The sequence below is a fragment of the Panthera onca genome, chromosome A2 (genome assembly GCF_046562875.1).
Source record: "Panthera onca isolate mPanOnc1 chromosome A2, mPanOnc1 haplotype 2, whole genome shotgun sequence".
NCBI lineage: Eukaryota > Metazoa > Chordata > Mammalia > Carnivora > Felidae > Panthera > Panthera onca.
In genome coordinates, this window is record NC_138340.1 from 73636302 (window position 1) to 73654842 (window position 18541).

The window sequence follows — 18541 nt, forward strand, 5'->3', positions numbered from 1 at the left end:
ACGCAGCCTGGGCTTTGATGATTTCTCTACTTTCTCCACATGAAAATCTAGTCTGAGGGGAAAGTCTGAGAAAACTTACGCTAAGGAATAAGAGTTCAAGCTTTAACTCTCTCTGTGCTGTCTGAAGCTTAAGAATGGACAAACTTAGGGTACCTGGATGGCTCAGTCGGTTAAGCGTCTGACTCTTGATTTTAGCTCAGCTCATGATTGCACAGTCTCGTGAGTTCGAGCCTCGGGTTGGGCTCTGGGCTGACAGCACAGAGCCTGCTTGAGATTCTCCCTCTGTCTCTATCCCTCCCCTCCTCACACTCTCTCTTTCTCAAAAATAAATAATAACAAAAAACTTAAAAAAAAAAAAGAATAGACAAACTTTTGGGGCAAAAAAAAAATCTATAATTGCAGACCTCTGAAATCAGCAGTGTAAGGAAGGGTTATATTCCATGCAACAGAGGTTCCTTCCAGCCCTTCTGAATTCTATCATATAGGTGGACACTGATAAAATTCTCTCTGTTCTCTGAGCAAACTACTTATTCAAATGAAGGCTTCATGCAAATAAATGAAACCCAATTATTAGGAAGGTGATACATAATATCCATTTAGAATTTAATTTTAAAAAGAGATCAAATTCTCAATAACTGGATGAGGACAGGAAGATGGAACCAGAAAAGGAAGACAAGAGGATGAACTAAAATGGGGTTTAAGACAGGGATAAAGGGAAGGAGTGAATGATAGCTCGCCATTAAGAAATTAAATATAAAGAAGAGTTGGCCCTTAAACAGAACAGAGATTAGGGGCGTCAACCCCACACACAGTTGAAAATCCGTGTATAACGTTTGACTTCCCTAAAATTTAACCAAGAGCCTCCTGTTGACCAGAAGCCTTACCAATAACAGAATAGTCCATTAACACATATGTTGTATGTTATATGTATTATATGCTGTATTCTTACAATAAAGTAAGCTAGAGAAAAAATGTTACTGGGAAAAATCGTAAGAAAGAGAAAGTACGTTTATAGTCCCATTTTTATGTATCGAAAAAATTCTGCATGTATATGAACCTGCACAGTTCAAACCTGTTTTGTTCAAGGGTCAACTGTAGCTTCATTTTCTACTAAGAATAAAAATTAAGGAAATTATAGATGTTATTTAGCAGATAATTAAAGTCAATAGCTTTCAGGAAGGCCAAAAATGCCCATTAAAACTTTGAAAAAACTTAACCATAAAAATGACACAGGAGAACTCATGGACATATTTTTTTCCAAGTTCAAAGGCCCTGGCTGAAGCTTTTCATGGAGACTATTAACACAGCATAGCAGCTAAGGAACGCAAAATGTGTCGTTCTTTATGAGGGTATAGCCACCAATGCAAGGAATAACTTAAATGGAGTGTTCACAAGTTCCAAATTCATCGCCCCCACCAAGAAACAAGTGTCTCTTGAAAGGGAATAGACTATGGGCCGTTAAGGTCCATTTTGGTTTCAAAAACTAAGCACTATTAACAGTCTTCATTAAGAATAAAGTCTTTATTCCAAGCCTTGTGAGCTATTTTTAACTTTTCAAGAGAGTTGAACAGAAATCATTTAGCTGCAAAAAGGATATACAGGCCTACTACAATATCCTGCTTTCCTTTCACTGGGATCAAATCAGTACAATAATCAATGATACTCGTTGTATCATCCTAAGCAGGGTTTGATTGGCAGTTGAATAGACCTTGATTAAATAAAAATTATGGAATTCATGAAATATTTACAGCTTGGGAGAGAAAAATTTCTCAAAGATAGGGGGTTCATGAGTAAAAAAAAATTATACAGGAGAAATTTGATGGTAAAAAAAACAAAACTGGGGAACTGTGATTTGTGATTCTAGGGGATTGAGATTCTCCTAAAACAGACCGAACATTGCTGTGTGCTGTGTTGGGCTAGCTGCTCTCAGGCCTGCTCTGGTTCGTAATTCTCACTATGGTGTAGGTATCGTTATGCACATTGTATATATATATATATGAGGACCTGAGGCTCCAAGAATCGGGGCTAGTTCAAGGCCACAGAGTTAGTGGAAGACTCTGGCCTCAAATTCAGGCCTTTTGACATTCAGTGATCATAATACAGTCCTCTTAGGTTAGTTTAGAAAGTTTTCATCTCTGGCTACCATTGTTTTTTTTTTTTTTTTCCTTTGCCTTCCAAGATTTTATTTAAATTCAAGCTAGTTAACATACTCGTAATATTGGTTTCAGGAGTAGAATTTAGTGATTCATCATTTACATATAACACCCATTGCTCATCACAAGTGCCCTCCTTAATGCCCGTCGCCCATTTAGCCCATCCCCCACCCAACTCCCCTCCAGCAATCCTCAGTTTGTTCTCTGTACGTAAGAGTCTCTTTTGGAACCTGGATGGCTCAGTCGGTTAAATGACTTTTGGTTTCAGTTCAGGTCAGGATCTCATAGTGTGAGATCATCAGGCTTCTCTCCCTCTCTCTCCTTCTGTCTCTCTCTCAATAAATAAATAAACTTAAAAAAACAAGAGTCTCTTTACGGTTTGCCTCCCTTCTCTGTTTTTATCTTATTTTATTTTTCCTTCCTTTTTCCTATGTTCATCTGTTTTGTTTCTTAAATTCCACATATGAGTGAAATCATATGGTATTTTTCTTTCTTGAACTGACTTATTTCGCTCAGCATAATACACTCTAGTTCCATCCACATCACTGCAAATGGCAAGATTCCATTCCTTGTGATGGCTGAGTAATATTCCATTGTTCTCTTTTTATCTTAACAACACTGGGAATTTGTCCTCTTTTCCTTTTGGCCACTTCTTCCAAACTTGGATGGTATTGCTCCTTGGGTAATACGTTGACTAACTGAAAGATTGTTTATTGAGTTCCAGAAACCCAACAGGCATTAGAAATAAAAATCAAAAGAGATATATTATCTCTTATGATGTGTCCATGTAGGTTCATCAATTGCACCAAATGTACCACTCTAGTGGGGAGTGTTGATAGTGGGGGAGGGGGATATATGGAAACTTTCTGTACCTTCCTCCTAAAACTTCTCTCAAAAACATTTAATTGTTTTAAAAAAATAAGAGGGGCACTTGGGTGACTCAATCAAGTGTCCGACTCTTGATTTAGGCTCAGGTCATGAGCTCACAGTTCGTGAGATCAAGCCCCAGGTCCGACTCTGCACTGACAGTGTGGAGACTGTTTGTGATTCTCTCTCTCCCTCTCTCTCTGCCCCTCCCCCCACTCCTGCTCCCCCCCTCTCTAAAAATAAATAAATAAACTTAAAAAAATAAGAAATTAAGAAATGTGAAACTTATTTAAGAACTTACTGTCTTGTCAAGGAGGACAACTGATGATAGTTGGGTGCGATGGATGCTTTGATGTCGTGGCATCAGAGGGGCTGTTTACAACAGACAAGTGAGGCAGGAAAGTCTCCTGGGGCTCGTGCTCATTTGGAAGGAATGGAAGCAGCCAGTGAAGCCAAGAAGCTTCATCATTTTAGTGAAAAGCAAACAGCATATGGGAAGACACAGAGGATTAAAACACCAGGCCACGTTATAAGGAGTTGCAGGTGGTTCTTGGGTGACTAGGTAGGAGGCAATTACATGTATTAAGGCAAATAGTTCAATCTTTGTCCTCAAAGCTGTGGAGACTCCCTGAAAGACCTAGGCAGGGAAGCAGAAGGACCAAATTTGCCGGATTGAGACCAAGATGTCAGTTTTTATAAATTAACATTATATTCAGGCACCTTTGAAAATACAACCCCCTACCAACAGCCAAAAAACACTCTAGGTCCAACTCTCCAATATTCTAAACAAGCCAATTAAAAATAATTTGGGGAGCGCCTGGGTGGTTCAGTCGGTTAAGCATCTGACTTCAGCTCAGGTCATGATCTCACAGTTCGTGGGTTCGAGCCCTGCGTCGGGCTCTGTGCTGACAGCTCAGAGCCTGGAGCCTGCTTCAGATTCTGTCTCTGGGTCTCTCTGCCCCTTCTCTGCTCTCTCTCTCTCTCTCTCTCTCAAAAATAAACATTAAACAAATTTTTAAAAAATTAAAAAAATAATTTGAGCATCATGGGATCAAGCCCCATATTGGGCTCTGTACTGAGTGTGAAGCCTGCTTGGGATTTTCTCTCTCTCCTTCTGCCACTCTCCTGTGCCCTATCTCTCTCTAAAATAAAAAAATTAATACAATGATAAAATTAAATTTAAATTTAAAAATAAAATAAAATAATTTGATACCAAATTTTGGAAGTGATCAGATTAGATGAAGCTCTTTAATAAACCTTTGATTCAGTTCACCAATATTTATTTAGCACTTCCGCTTAGAAGGCCCTGAACTTCAGCACTTAATTTCATTGTTTTTTGGGGTGCCAGGGTGGCTCAGTAGATTAGGCGTCCAACTTCAACTCAGGTCATGACCTCACGGTTCATGAGTTCCAGCCCCATGTCGGGCTCTGTGCTGACAGCTCAGAGCCTGGAGCCTGCCTGCTTTGGATTCTGTGTCTCCCTCTCTCTCTGTCCCTCCCCCACTCACACTCTGTCTCTCCATCTCTCTCAAAGTCTCTCAAAGATAAACATTAAAAAACATTTTTTTAATAAAAAAAATTTCACTGTTTTTTAATACAGTAAACTCTGAAAGTAAGTAAATATTCAATCACATATCAGAAACTTAAGAAAAATCAGATCATTCAAAACCAAAACCAATTACTATTTCACTAAAGGAATTGTCACAGCATTGTAAAAAAGGTAATTTTATCTTACATTGTTAATTTTTATTTATATCATCTTAGTGTAACCAACTTTTTAGTAACGCCTTCACTAGGACTATATTGACAGACACTTGCTTAACATGTGCAGCATTTTTCAAAAATCAATTTAAAAGTTGTCATCAGTTTCTTTCCAAGTTACCTTATTTTTCTTCTCCTATGACTTATTTTTTTTTCTCCCTGTGAAATTCCACTTGATCAAATAGTTCTTCCTTTGAGTTCTCTTTTCTCTTCTCTTCACCTCATTCTATTTGTCCAAGACTCATCTGGGGCGGGGCGGGGGGTGCGCCTGGGTGGCTCAGTCAGTTAAGCATCCAACTTCAGCTCAGGTCATGATCTCACAGGTTGCGAGTTCAAGCCCTGTGTTGGGCTCTGTGCAGAGAGCTCAGAGCCTGGAGCCTGCCTTGTGTTCTGTGTCTGTCTCTCTCTCTCTCTCTCTCTCTCTCTCTCTCTCTCTCTGCCCCTCCCCTGCTCATGCTCTGTCTCTCTCTCCTTCAAAAATATACAAACATTTAAAAAAAAAAAAAAGACTCATCTCAGGTGGCACCACCTCCAGGAAGCCTTCCTGGACTTGCCCACGTTAAGGGAGTTACCCTTCTCTGGGCTGCGGGCACCCTGTGAGTGTGTTTACCAGTTGTCCTGAGCAAACACTACTTAAGCCACTGCTTTACCTGCTTATTTTCCTAACTAGATCATGAACTCCTCACAAGCCCAGATCTTTTGTTTCATCTCTGTAGCTGCAGGACAAGGGCACACAGTCAGTGGCCAGTAACAGTGAAGAAAGGAAGGGAGAGAAATAAAGCAAATTATATTTCTATTTTCTCCATCATTTCTCTTCTCCTTCCTCCTCATTTCATGTCTTCCTCTTATTTTCCCCAACTACTAACACAACATCTTTAACCTTCTCCTCTTGGTTTCAATGCAGGTTATGATGTTCACTCTCTCCCTTGAGGTCCTCACGGTGGCAAAAGTGCTGATTCAGTGTGTCAGGGGCCCTGACTTAGGAGTTATTGCTCCTGGGAGCTGCAGAGAAGGCGTTTGTTTTAACGGGCCCTGGATTAGTCTCTATTATGTCTCTTCTGTTTTAGCTGGGGACTTTTAACATGCTTTCTCCTTGCACCGTTTTCAGTCTTAGCAGCTGGGTAAACAGACGTTCTGCAACACCCTGGATAAAACGGCAAGCCCAAGGGAAAAGTCTCCCATCTTGAAATTTAAAAAAAGCAAAACTTGTTCAGGGCCGGCCTGGTGGGGGGCGGGGGTGGGGGGGGTGGGAAATAGTAACACCTGAGAACACCTGAGACACACTGTGTGCTGTCTGCGGAAAACTCAGCGGATGACAAAAACATGCAGCTGCCTTCCTGAATGAGCCTGGCTGCTCAGAGAGAAGCATCACACGATTTTTAGCAGGAATAACAGAAAAGTGAGGTAAGCGACTGGCTTTCCTGGTAGGCTTTCAAAAGAGTCTATGAATTCCATAGGAGAACACAAAGAGGACTGTAGTTAACAATACTGTATATGTGAAGGTTGCTAGGAGAGATTTTAAAACCCAACACAAGAAAAAGAAATCTGTAACTGTGAGGTGATGGGTGTCAACGAAACTTACTGGGATGCTCATTTTGCAATACATGCATATATCACATCATGATGGTGTATGCCTTAAACTAATACACGGTTATATGTCAGGCATGTCTCAATCAAACTGGAAAAAAATGTGTCTTCAGGTTGGATAGAAAATAGTAGTGGCTGAGAAGCAAACTGACTATATGATGAAAATAATCCCTTCATTTCACGAGTTTAAGAAACTACTTTGTTATAAAGTCTATCATAACTTTTAAACATGATTTGCTGGCCACCTCCCCCCACTCTCTCTACTGTCTCCCTGGACCCACCCACATCCCTCCATTCTCTCTCTCTCTCTCTCTCTCTCTCTGGACCCACCTCCCCCCAACTCTTCCTTTTGATCATTGAGTTTGGGCTCACTGTCCTCTCTGGTACTCCCTAAACTCCTACCCATGCACCTGCTGCCTAAAGAGCTTCTTCCAGTTCTCTGCAGGTCCCTTCCCTCACCTCCTTCAGGACTCTGCTCAAATGTCCCTTAAGCAGAGAAGCTCTCTGTGACCAGCTTAAATGAAATAGCCTCACAACCAACTTTTGGCACTCCTCATTTTCCTTCCCTGCAATATTTTTCACCAATGTTCTTTGTTTCGTTTATTCTCTATCCCTAGTGATCAATAAATATTTATTGAGTAAATAAGCAAAGACAGGGTAACGTTCCGTGCACCACTTTAGGGGAGGCAATATGACATATGGAAAAGATACAGCCTTTTGAATTCTAAACTAACTATTCACTATGTTTCTAACCTTGAGACTAACCTCCCTACACTTCAGAATATTCATCTGTAAAGTGGGAATAATAACGCTTTCCTGATAATTAAAGGCATCTACTCAGTGCTGCTTTCTCCCCTTCCCTTCTCCCTGCCTCCTTTCTGTGGTTGGGAGCTAGCGTGTCTGTGATTCACAGGTTCTGCTGTGGAATGAAAAGAACAGCGTGTCAAGCACACCTCTGACAGAACCATTCCCAACAAGTTAATGCCGATTCTGTTTGTGTTTGATAACTGGTAGGCTGGATACGAAGCACGGAAGGACACCTGCTTTTCTGCAAGTGTTGTCATCTGACTGGGACCCCAAAGAGGGACATTTGAGGATGGTTTCATGAAGCTGTGGAACTGACCTTGGAAGCACGACTATGTTTCAGAATCGTAGTGAGTCTGGGAAGCGTTCCAGACAGAGAACAAAAGACCCCACCAAATGGGAGTGTGGCCACAGCAGGGCCTTTATGTTGAGAAAAGGTGGAAAGAAAAAACCATGTCAGACTGTGGAAGACCATGATGTCAGACTAAAAAGACCAGCTTTCATCCTATAATAGAGAGCCACTAAACATTTTTAAATTTTCATAGAGAACATAGAATCAGCTAATGAAAATGATACACTTTTAAACTTTCACAGAGACCCCCTGAAAGCCAGGCACTGAACAGTACCGGTGAATCCAGTGACATTTGTTCAGAAAAACAAACGACAAGGTCATAAATGGGAATGAATCATATCCTAATCTTCCCCGCTCATCACTGTTTGATCCATCACGCAGAAGAGACTTGAGCTGGCAGAGACTGAAGACTGCTTACCACAAGAGAGCACCAAAAAACATCAACACACTTCCACAACAGAGCCTCCAAACAGTGCAGGCTCTCTGTGGTCTGTGCTTTAACAGCAGGACCTGTGATAATGTGACCTCCCCTATCGAATTTCCTCTCTGAAGACAACCCCCCAGTCTCTTCCTTGTGATTGGATTCCTTAACTCCTTGTTAAGCCCTGAATAAAGACATAAGAACCTTATGGGTTTCCACAATGAGGAAACTTCCACTTCTGCGTGCGTAAGAGTAGAAAGAAGAAGGCGACAAATTATGTAATTCACAATGAAGAGAGAAAATAGAAATTAATCTATTACAGATGCTACTAAAAGTCTTTCTACAGCAGAATTCTGTCACAGAATTGAGCAAGGAAGAAAAATCTTAAGACATGGGAAACCAGTAATGTAACTTTGTGGCCCTTGATGTTATAAAAGGGGCCAGCAGCTGAGTACGAAGATGACACTTTTATCTGCCTCAGTTTTGTATTTTTCTTGGGTCCACTTCTCACAGCATGGATACGATCTATTTAGACTCTCAAAGAGCTTTTGATAAGGTTCTCACAAATGCCTATTATTGAAAGTGGGTAACCGTGGTGTGAAAGGAAAAAGTCCTATCAATGAATTAAATGAGAGGCAAAGAGCAGAAATAAATGGCCAATTCTCATGTGAAGAAAGGTTAATGACTGAGGGCTCTCAGGCTCTGTGGTAGAATCAGACTGATATTTAACGAACGACAGGGATAGGGGAGCCCGATTCTGGCTCCTGCATTCTCTGCACATCAGTCCCACACAGAGCCCCCCGCTGATCGACCGGCATGGGGCACAAGGCGAAACAGGCATTGCGAAGTGTCTGCGATCCAGGAAAGGGAAAATAGGTAATGAATTGTTGCTGATTCACACAGAGATCCCCAAATACCAAGGGGACAGAAATAAAAATTACAGTAGCAGAATCTTATTGTCTAAGAACTTTGGTACATACTACACAGAAAAATAAGGGCCCTTTCAAAAGACAAGATATGATATTTGAACAAAAGTACTTAATTCATGGGCATGATGACAGCAAATGTTCCGTATTGAAGAACCGCTTCTGTGGGCATTTAGACCCACAAGAACCCTGATGCCTATTCTGTAGATGGAGTTTAGACATAAACAAAAGCGAAACTGGTAGGAAATATGCAGGATTGGTACCCTTTTCTGAGGGATACCTGAAAGACTGATACGGGTTTTAATGAAAGCAAAACCTGACATGAATGTTATAATTTGGAAATCAAATGCTCTAATTGACTAGCATTAATCCTTTATGACCCATAACTCAATCTGGCATTTTCCAAACGTCATCATGATAAACTGCACAGGAGAACAGAAAAGCCAACAAACTTTTGACTTCACTGTTCTTTGCCTCAGTTTCCTTATCTGTAAAATAGGAATAGAATTTACCTCACAGAATGATTGTAAGGGTTAAAAGGGGTCAGATATGTAGACTGTTTAAATAGTAAAAGGTAAAAAAAAAATGTTAAATCATTATTACTAGTAGTATTGTTGTTATTAGAATTCATAATAGACTAATCCCAAACACTCACATGCTACAGAAGAGCAACCTAATTCAAGTCATTTGACTTTCTTATTTATATCATTGTTATGACTCAGTACTTAATAAGACATGTAAAATGTTTTCAAATAAAGAAAAAACATGGCTTTGAAATATCTTTCCACTAACCAGCTTTGTGAAATGTTAAAGAAATACAAGTTAATTTAAATAAGGCAAAAAAGAACACCAAAAAACAAACAAACAAAAAAAAAACCAGGTAAATGCTAATGACATTAATTCTTAAGTGTACACACAGTAAATCCAAGCTTACCGTGCAGATAGTATTTTGATAAGCTCTTTTCTATTCTGTACCCGAAGGTGGTTAGTTTTATACTTGGAGTCATCAATCAGTTCAGGCAAATTCAAGATCTAAAAGGGAAAAATAATGTTTTTTAACATTTATTTATTTACTTACTTTTGAAAGAGCAAGGGGGGGGTGGTGGAGGGACAGAGAGAGAAAGAGAAGGAGAGAGAGAATCCCAAGCAGTGTCTGTGCTGCCAGCACAGAGCCTGACTCAGGGTTTGAACTCATGAACCCTGAGATCATGACCTGAGAGGAAATCAAGAGTCTGATGCTTAAGCAACTGAGCCACCCAGGCGCCCCCAGGAAAAATAATCTTAATGTATAATTCACGATTTTGGGGGTACCTGCCTGTGAGTGCAAGTGTTCAGCAACTACCACACCCTTCCCAACACCATCCTTTGCTGACCTTTATGCTTCCAGACAAAAGCATATAGAACAGCAAAGGAATATAGAGGGAAGGATCGTGCAATCAAGATGGGTAATGTTGAGGGGCCTGGGTGGCTCAGTCAGTTGAGCGTCTGACTTGGCTCAGGTTATATTCTCACGGTCAGTGAGTTCAAACCCCATGTCGGACTGTGCTGACAGCTCAGAGCCTGGATCCTGCTATGGATTCTGTGTCTCCCTCTCTCTCTGCCCCTCCCCCACTCACTCTCTGTCTCTCTGTCTCTCAAAAATGAATAAACGGTACAAAAAATTTTTTTAATATGGGTAATGTTGTGACTGAGTTTGTTATTTATGAGAAGTTTTTGCTACATTTGTGTAGGTACCTACAAACAGGAGCATAGAAAGAGTTATCAGATCCCCATCATAAGCTTGTCTGGAGAGAGTAAGTAGAGAGATACAAAACTGGATAAAACGGACCTAATTCTGAGAACCAATATCATAAGTACTTGTCTGCACTTTCACAAAGCCCACGATCAACATATATCTTGTAGGTACATTCACTTATTTGTTCCACATGTAAATAAAATAATATTATCTGTCCCAGAAGTCCAATCCAGGATGTTGTACAAGGTGCTAAAATAGAGGAAAAGCATATACATTTGCCCCAAATGCTCACCATTAAAATAATGTCAAATTAAAAGATATTCTTCCTATAGAAGTGTCACTATTTTTCTTTAATATGTCTCCCTGAAGGAATAACAAATAGAAATGCTTTTATACACTTCCTCTTTTGCTCCTCCTCAATAAAGGGAAATCTATCTTGCAAGTCCCTTCGGACATCTTGCAATTTTAACAAGACCGTAATGAAAGTACCAAGTGGATTTGGAATGGAAAAGAAGTTTTATAAAGAATGTGTGGAGGCAGTGTTTGGCAGTTGTGTTGGAAAGTCAGAAGGAGCATTTATGGGTTCCGGGCAGGCCATGTGGCCCACAGAAAGCTTCACTACCTCTAGTAATGTATTTGCTTTAAATATAAACATTTAATGGTTTCATTTGTTTCCCACAGTTTAAATAAAATCAATCCATTAATCATCTCACAAAGGACAGAGAAGTGAAGAAGATTCCCTGGAGTAAAGAGAGCATCTCCACGGTGTCATTTCTCTTTTGCATGGTTCACTTATTCATTTCCTTTAGGAATAATAAAGACAGCGTTACTCTCCCAGAGTTTAAAAAGCGACACCACATAGAGCGTCCTTTTTCAAACCCTCCCTGTCACCACACCTGATCCCAGAATGGCCTCCAGCCTTGTCCAGGAATGGAAACCCCTTCCCTCCCCAAGAATGAATAAGTCATTTCAAGAAAAAGCAAGTGCCTTCACCAAATCACAGGTTAAATCTGTAAATCTAGCCTCACCCAGAAATAGTATAAGCTACATTAAAAAAATAAAATAAAAAACACTCAGTGGTGCGCCTAGGTGGCTCAGTCAGTTGAGCATCTGACTTTGGCTCAAGTCACGGTCTCAAAGTTTGTGGGTTAGAGCCCCACATTGGACTCTGTACTGACAGCTCAGAGCCTGGAGCCTGCTTCGGATTCTGTGTCTCCCTCTCTCTTTGTCCCTCCCCCCTCATGCTCTGTCTCTCTCTGTCTCTCAAAAACTGAATAAATGTTAAAAAAAAAAAAAAAACCACTCAGTGATTTTACTCAATGGGAACCAGGATATCCTCATTTGTCCTTCTCTAAACTTGACATATTAGACCTCTTTTCTATTTGAAAGTTGATACGAAACAGTGGGTCACAATAATTATCGTTCTGTGTTCAGCCACGCTGCCATTCAAAATGTTCCTAGGGAGACCGCTTCGTTCCGGGTGCTGTGATCACAACCATTCCTTACGTGCTCGAAGCAGTGTTGCCTGGGACGGAATGAAGCCATGTCAGTGAAAGTGCCTGACATCTTGAGCACTAAATCCATGGGAAGCATTCCAACGAGGTGCATTTTCCCCCAAAAGAAATAATGAAGTATGGGTTTGTTCAAAAGAGAAGGATGGGAAAGAGGAAGGCGGGGAGACAGGGAGGGAGAATGTCTTTAATTAACCTTCATTTTCTGAGAATATTTCTACTGGATATAGAGTTCAGGGTGGACACCTCTGTGCCACTTCTCTCTGGGCTCCCAGGTTCTTATGAAAAATCTGCAGTCAATTGAGTCCGTGTCCCCCCACAGGTAATATATCATTTTTCTTCGGGTGCTTTCAAAACATCTGCCTTGGTCTTTCCTTTTCAGCGGGTAGTCTTGGGTGTGTTTGTGCATGGATTTATTGGGGTTGATCCTATTTGGATCCTATTGGGGTTCGCTGAAATTATTAAATCTGTAGGTTTTTGTCTTTTGCCAAATTTGGGAAGTTTTCAGCAATTACATCTTCAAATATTTTTTCAGCATAGACTTTTGGGGAGGAGACTCCCTTTTTTTCTTTCTCTGTGGTTCAGACTGAATGATTTCTACTTATCTATCTTCAAGTTCCATGACTAGTTTCCTCTGTCATCCCCATTGTGTTATTGGGCTCACCCAGTGAGGAGATGCTTTTTTTTTTTTATTTGGTGGCTGTATTTTTCCATCCTAGAATTTCTAGTTGGTTCTTCTTCATATCTTCTATTTCTTTGCGGGACATTTCTATTTTTCCATTTATTTCCACAAAGTCTGTGATGCCTATCGGAGCATTTTTATAATAGCTGCTTTAAAGCCTTTGTAAATTAATTCCAACATCTGTGTCATCTTGGCATTGGCATTTATTGACTGTCTTTTCTCATGCAAGCTCTGGCTCTGCATATGCTGAGTAATTTTGGATTGTATCCTGGACGTTTTAAATATTATATTATGAGTCTCTGGGTCTTGTTTAAATCCTACAGAAAAATCTTGTTGTTATTGTGTTTAGCAAGCAGTTGACCTGGTGAGGTCCAGGCTGTGAGTCCCACAACCCACCTTTGGTGTGCTTTGGTTCTAGAGGTAGTGGAGTTCTGAGCGCTTGCAGTGCTATTCGAATCTGTCCCACATGTGCCCTACTTAATGGTTATGCTGCCACCTGGGCAGTCATCTGTTCCTTAACTCAGTCCTCAACTCCTCTGGGGTGCTGGTTAGCACCAGATCAGTGTATGTGCAGCTCAGAGGTGAGTGAGGGGTTCACCAACAACTTCAAGGATTGCTTTCCACAGCTCCTGCCTCTCTGCAGTCTCTTTCCAGCTCCCTGGTAGAACTACCCCCTTAGGTAGCCTACTCCCCAGCAGACTTGCAGGGTGGAGGCCAAGCAGTGGGGGGAGAGAAAAAGGCAACAGGAATTCACCCCTCTTTCTGGGGGATCACTGCTCAGAGATAAAGAGGAAAGTTCTCCTTCCTCAGAGTTTTAGTTCCTGTTCATCTGCTGATACCATTACAGGGGTTGTTTGTGGGGTGGCGCATGAGAAAATGGAGAGGGAGAAAAGACGGAGGATTTCCACACTCTCTCTGCTATTAGAGCTCTCTTTTGTGGTCCTCACTCTAAGAACAAAGGGCATCTCGTAGGGCTCAGCTCTGTTTCCTAGTGCCTACTTCCATGTTTCAGGCTCCACTGTATAAGGAAGTCATTGCAGAGAAACTTACTGCTGCCTTAGAGATACTTTAAATTCTGGTGTTCTTCCCCAATTCTCCTCCTACTACTTACTTCTCAGAGCCCTCTTACACCCTCTCATAGATGCTCCCTGCATTCTATCCAGGTTTTATCGCTGCATTCAATGGAAGAGATAGGGAGAAGTGTGCTTACTTTATCTTAACCAGAACCAGATTCTCCAAACCCAATTTTTTAAGATTTATTTATTTTGAGAGACAGAGAGAGAGAGAGAGAAGAGAGAGAGAGAGAGAGAGAGAGAGAGAGACAGCAAGTGGGGGGGGGAGGAGGGACAGAGAGAGAGAGAATCCCAAGCAGGCTTCGTGCTGTCCATACAGAGCCCTACAGGAGGCTCAATCTCACAGAGATCATGACCTGAGCTGAAACCAATAGTTGGTTGCTTAACTGACTGAGTCACCCAGATGCCCCCCCACAAATGTAATTTTTATTGAGACCATTTATTAAGTGCATACTGTGAGTCAGGACTAGACAGACTATTTTACTTATCCAATCTAACTCTTGCAAAATCCCAAAAGTTATATATTAGCATAGTCATGTATTATAATATTCATTTTGTCATGAGAACACAGATGCTTAACAAAGATTAAGCATCTTGCCAGAGGTCACCTGACTATCTCCAAGACTCACAGTATGCCTTAGAACTATGCTATAACGTCCTCAAACCACCTGCTCCAAAATCAGCTACAACGCTTACTGAAATTGAAGTTTCCCATACCCCACCTCAGACACACTAAGTCAAAATCTTTGGGTATGAAGCTCAAGGAGATTTCCTATGCATGCTAGAGTTGAGAACCAATGCATATTGCCTCCAATAAAAGAAACTTTCAGTCTAAATGACTTTTGAAAGGATGTCAATGTACTTCAAATAGGAATACCCATTAGTGTTGGCATCAATCAGCTTAAAATAGCTTACATATGCTCATGTTGCCTACTCTTCTGTATCACGTTAAGAGACATAAAATGGGATTTGTTCTAAGCCAAGGTTTGGTTTATATGCAGGAAGATTTTCTGAACCCCAAGCCTTGTTCTGAACCCCAATTGCTCTTGTTCTCACCCTAATTCCTGACAATAAGAGCTCCTTAATAGGACCCCCTGCCCCAGAAGTATTAGTCAACCAGTAGATCTATTTCAATTTTGGAAAGAGATTAGGCCCAAGTAAATTCTACTCATTCATCACAGACAATACTGCTGTATTTCTCCCTAGGAGGTAGAGCCTCCCTATCTTTTTTTTTTTTTTTTTTTGGATGTTTGTTTATTTTTTGAGAGAGAGAGTGAGAGAGAGAGACAGAGCATGAGTGAGGAAGGGGCAGAGAGAGAGGGAGACACAGAAGCCATAGCAGACTCTAGGCTCTGAGCTGTCAGCACAGAGCCTAATGTGGGGGGCTCAAATTCACTGACTGCAAGATCATGACTTGAGCTGAAGTCTGACATTCAACCAACTGAGCTACCCAGGCACCCGAGCCACCCTATCTTTTATGATAGGACTTAATTGGCAAAAGAACAATTGATGGGCATCATGTGAAAACCTGGGAACTTCATCTTCCGTAAGGTCAATTTGAATCACAAGCCCCTTAGCAACAGATAAATCTGAACCAAAAATACTTATAAGAAACCCACTATACATGGCATAAGGGAACAGAGCATTTTTCTCAGGTTAAAAGGTTTTATAGGGCAAGTTTACATGTAAGGATATAATTATGAAGGTTAAAAAAAATCAATCAGTTTGCAATGTTCGCTCAAGATGCCTAGTAAGTGATGTAAATAGCATTAAAATCCTGGACACATAAAAATTTTCTTCTGAGTGTTTCAAAGAATTTGATAGACATTGTCTTACGGGCTCATAATAGGGATTATCATTCCTAACTCACATATGGAAAAACAAGGTCAAGTGTACCACTCTCAAAGGCCCTCTGATGGTCTCCTTTTAAACAAACGTATCCTAACACACCATCACAGTAAGTCATATTTTAGTACTCAGACTTATGGCAAATATTCTGCTTTGAAATAAAAATCTTTTCCAAAAAAAATGTTCTTATGGATATTTATGAGGAAGTTCAAAAGTTTCAAACTGATCAGCAGTAATGAATCAAAAATAAAAAGAGCTCAGTACAGTTATTTTCAACAGTGAAGAATATGTCAACCAGTAATTTCTACCCCCCCCCACCACGCCCCCCTTTCTGGAGAGAGAAAACTCCAAAACATATGGCCCAGGAAGAAAATCTGTACTCATTTATAGCAATGAACTGGCTTTTACATCTCTGTGGCTAGAGTACGCAAATGACTTCACAGGCAACGGCTTCCGTATGTTTCATATTTTTAACGTTGACCGTTCATAATAAAGATTCTTTGATCCTGGATCAAATGTTTGAATCGATTTTCTCTACACTTACTCAGAGTCACCGTTATGAAAGCTCCCTCTTCCCCACCTCAGATGTTCCAGCCCTCCCTGCCATAGGAACCAGCTCCATTTGTCACCTTCTCCCTGGTACTTCCCACCCCTTTGCTGTGGTTTTGAGCTGCGCTCCCTACCCTCTCCTGCAAAAGAGGCACCACAATAAAGAATTTTTGTGCATAACAGGTTAACTGCAATACAGAAGGTTCTAGCAGGCTAACTGCAATAAAGAAGGCTCCTCTAAGGAATATTTGGGCATCTTTAATAACGCCGGAAGTTCACAGTGGTACGTATGAGGAGTGCAAAAAAATTAAAACGTCCTCAACAGGTGAGGCCTTTCCCCTACAGGAAAGAAAAATTAAAACAAAAACTTAAATACATATTTTTAAAGCTAGATCATACTTCTGGGACTAGAACTGGAAAAAGTGAACGGGAACCTAAAGACTTAAATAAAAGCAAATCTAAAAAACCCTAAAATCTAGGTAAGTAGTAAAGACATCAAATAAAAAAAGTGTCTAAGCGATGCCAAAAATGTAAAATCTTCAATATAAAATTATCTCAAACTATTCCAAGGCCTTTTTTTAAACCCAATGAGTAGCAACATCTTTAATACAACCTTAATTGCTAACACTTTAAAACATGAATTTTGCAGAAAGGTATTCTGCAAAATTAAAAGCTAATGTGAAAAGTTGTTTTTAGTTTTCTAGTGGTTAATACAATAAATTTGGTATTATACTGTATTTGGGCCTAATTAGATCTCATGTTATTACAAAAAAAAAAAGAAAAAGAAAGAAAAAGAAAAAAGAAAGGAAAGAGAAAAGAAAAATATCCTGGCAATAAAATTCCCTTTAAAATGCATTTTTTTGGGGGCACCTGGGTGGCTCAGTCGGTTAAGCATCTGACATCGGTTCAGGTCATGATCTCATGGTTTGGTTTATGGATTCAAGCCCCACATGGGGCTCTGTGCTGACAGCTCAGAGCCTAGAGCCTGCTTCAGATTCTGTGTCTCTTTCTCTCTCTCTCTCTCTCTCTCTCTCTCTCTCTCTCTGACCCTCCCCCTCACATTCTGTGTCTCTTTCTCTCAAAAATAAATAAACATTAAAAAAAAAAATTAGTGCATTTTTTTCTTTCCTTTTTTTTTTCATTGGACTGGTAGTCAGGTCCTGTTTGAGGATAATTTAGGTTCCTATGTACTATGATTCATTTCAAAATACAGCCAGATAACCTGAAAAAAACATATAGTCAGAATGCTAATTCAGACCATGTCCCGAGCACTTGTACGTATCAAAATGGCACATTGTTAGGTGTGAAGGCAAGGGGTCTGGAGTTGGCTGTAGACTTAACAACATTGTTCTAGGCAAAACTGAACTTTCCTGGCTGTATACAAAACGAGTTGTTGCACGGGTCATCCGCCCACCCCAGTGATTCAAGATTACCTTGCACACAGTAGCAAACTGTTGGTTATTTCCTGCTCCAACTACAAGATATCCATCCTTGGTTTTAAAAGCCTAAAAGAAATCAATAAATACATAAGTACACACATACATACATACAAATACATAGATACATGAATATATAACTTTATATATTGAAAATACCATAAAAGTTAGCTTTAATTTCTAAAACTTCTATATCGAAAGCATGTTCTAAAGTACATTACTAATTAAATAAATATTAATTAGTAGATTTTGTTCTTATATTTGCATAGTTGGTTTCTTTTGTTTTGTTTTGTTTTTCTTAATTTGGGATTTTCAAAGCACTTCCTGGCTCTTCCATTAACTGTTGTAACACGGCTTGGAAAAATAAAGAAAATACTAAATTAAACTAAAACAGTTTTATTATAATGCATAACATGAAATTCTGTATTCATTATAGTATGGATTAATGTTGGGTTTTTCCAAAGTTTTATATTTTGTTTGTTTCCATTTTTCCTTGGAGGGAAAAGAGCAAGAGGATACAATGTTTTCTACAAACTGAAAGAAAAATAAATGAATGGGAGGGAGGGAGGGAGGGAGGGAGGGAGGGAGGGAGGAAGGAAGGAAGGAAGGAAGGGAGGGAGGAAGGAAACAGGGAGGGAGGAGAGAGGAAGGGAGGGTGGAAGGGAGGATGCATACACTGATACATTTTATCTTTGAAGATCTCATATGTAAACTTTTGGACAATTTACTTTTCATTAAGTGAAAATTGACACATGTGGATCTCTGAATCTCATGTGGCTTTTATGTACTTGAAAATGTTTGTTGCTTCTAGGAGACACATTCATTTGAGCAGCAAC

General features: G+C 40.1%; 1 protein-coding gene across 3 annotated transcripts in view; it reads right to left on the reverse strand.

Moving 5' to 3' along the window:
* SUGCT (succinyl-CoA:glutarate-CoA transferase) overlaps window positions 1-18541 on the reverse strand; it is a 755607-nt gene that overhangs the window by 410292 nt on the left and 326774 nt on the right. For all 3 annotated transcript variants that reach the window (XM_060632202.3, XM_060632197.3, XM_060632204.2), the window contains 2 exons: window positions 17703-17774; window positions 9806-9903 (listed from right to left, as the gene is read on the reverse strand). In XM_060632202.3, the coding sequence (XP_060488185.2) occupies window positions 9806-9903; window positions 17703-17774 (170 nt within the window). The remainder of the gene's footprint in view (window positions 1-9805; window positions 9904-17702; window positions 17775-18541) is intronic.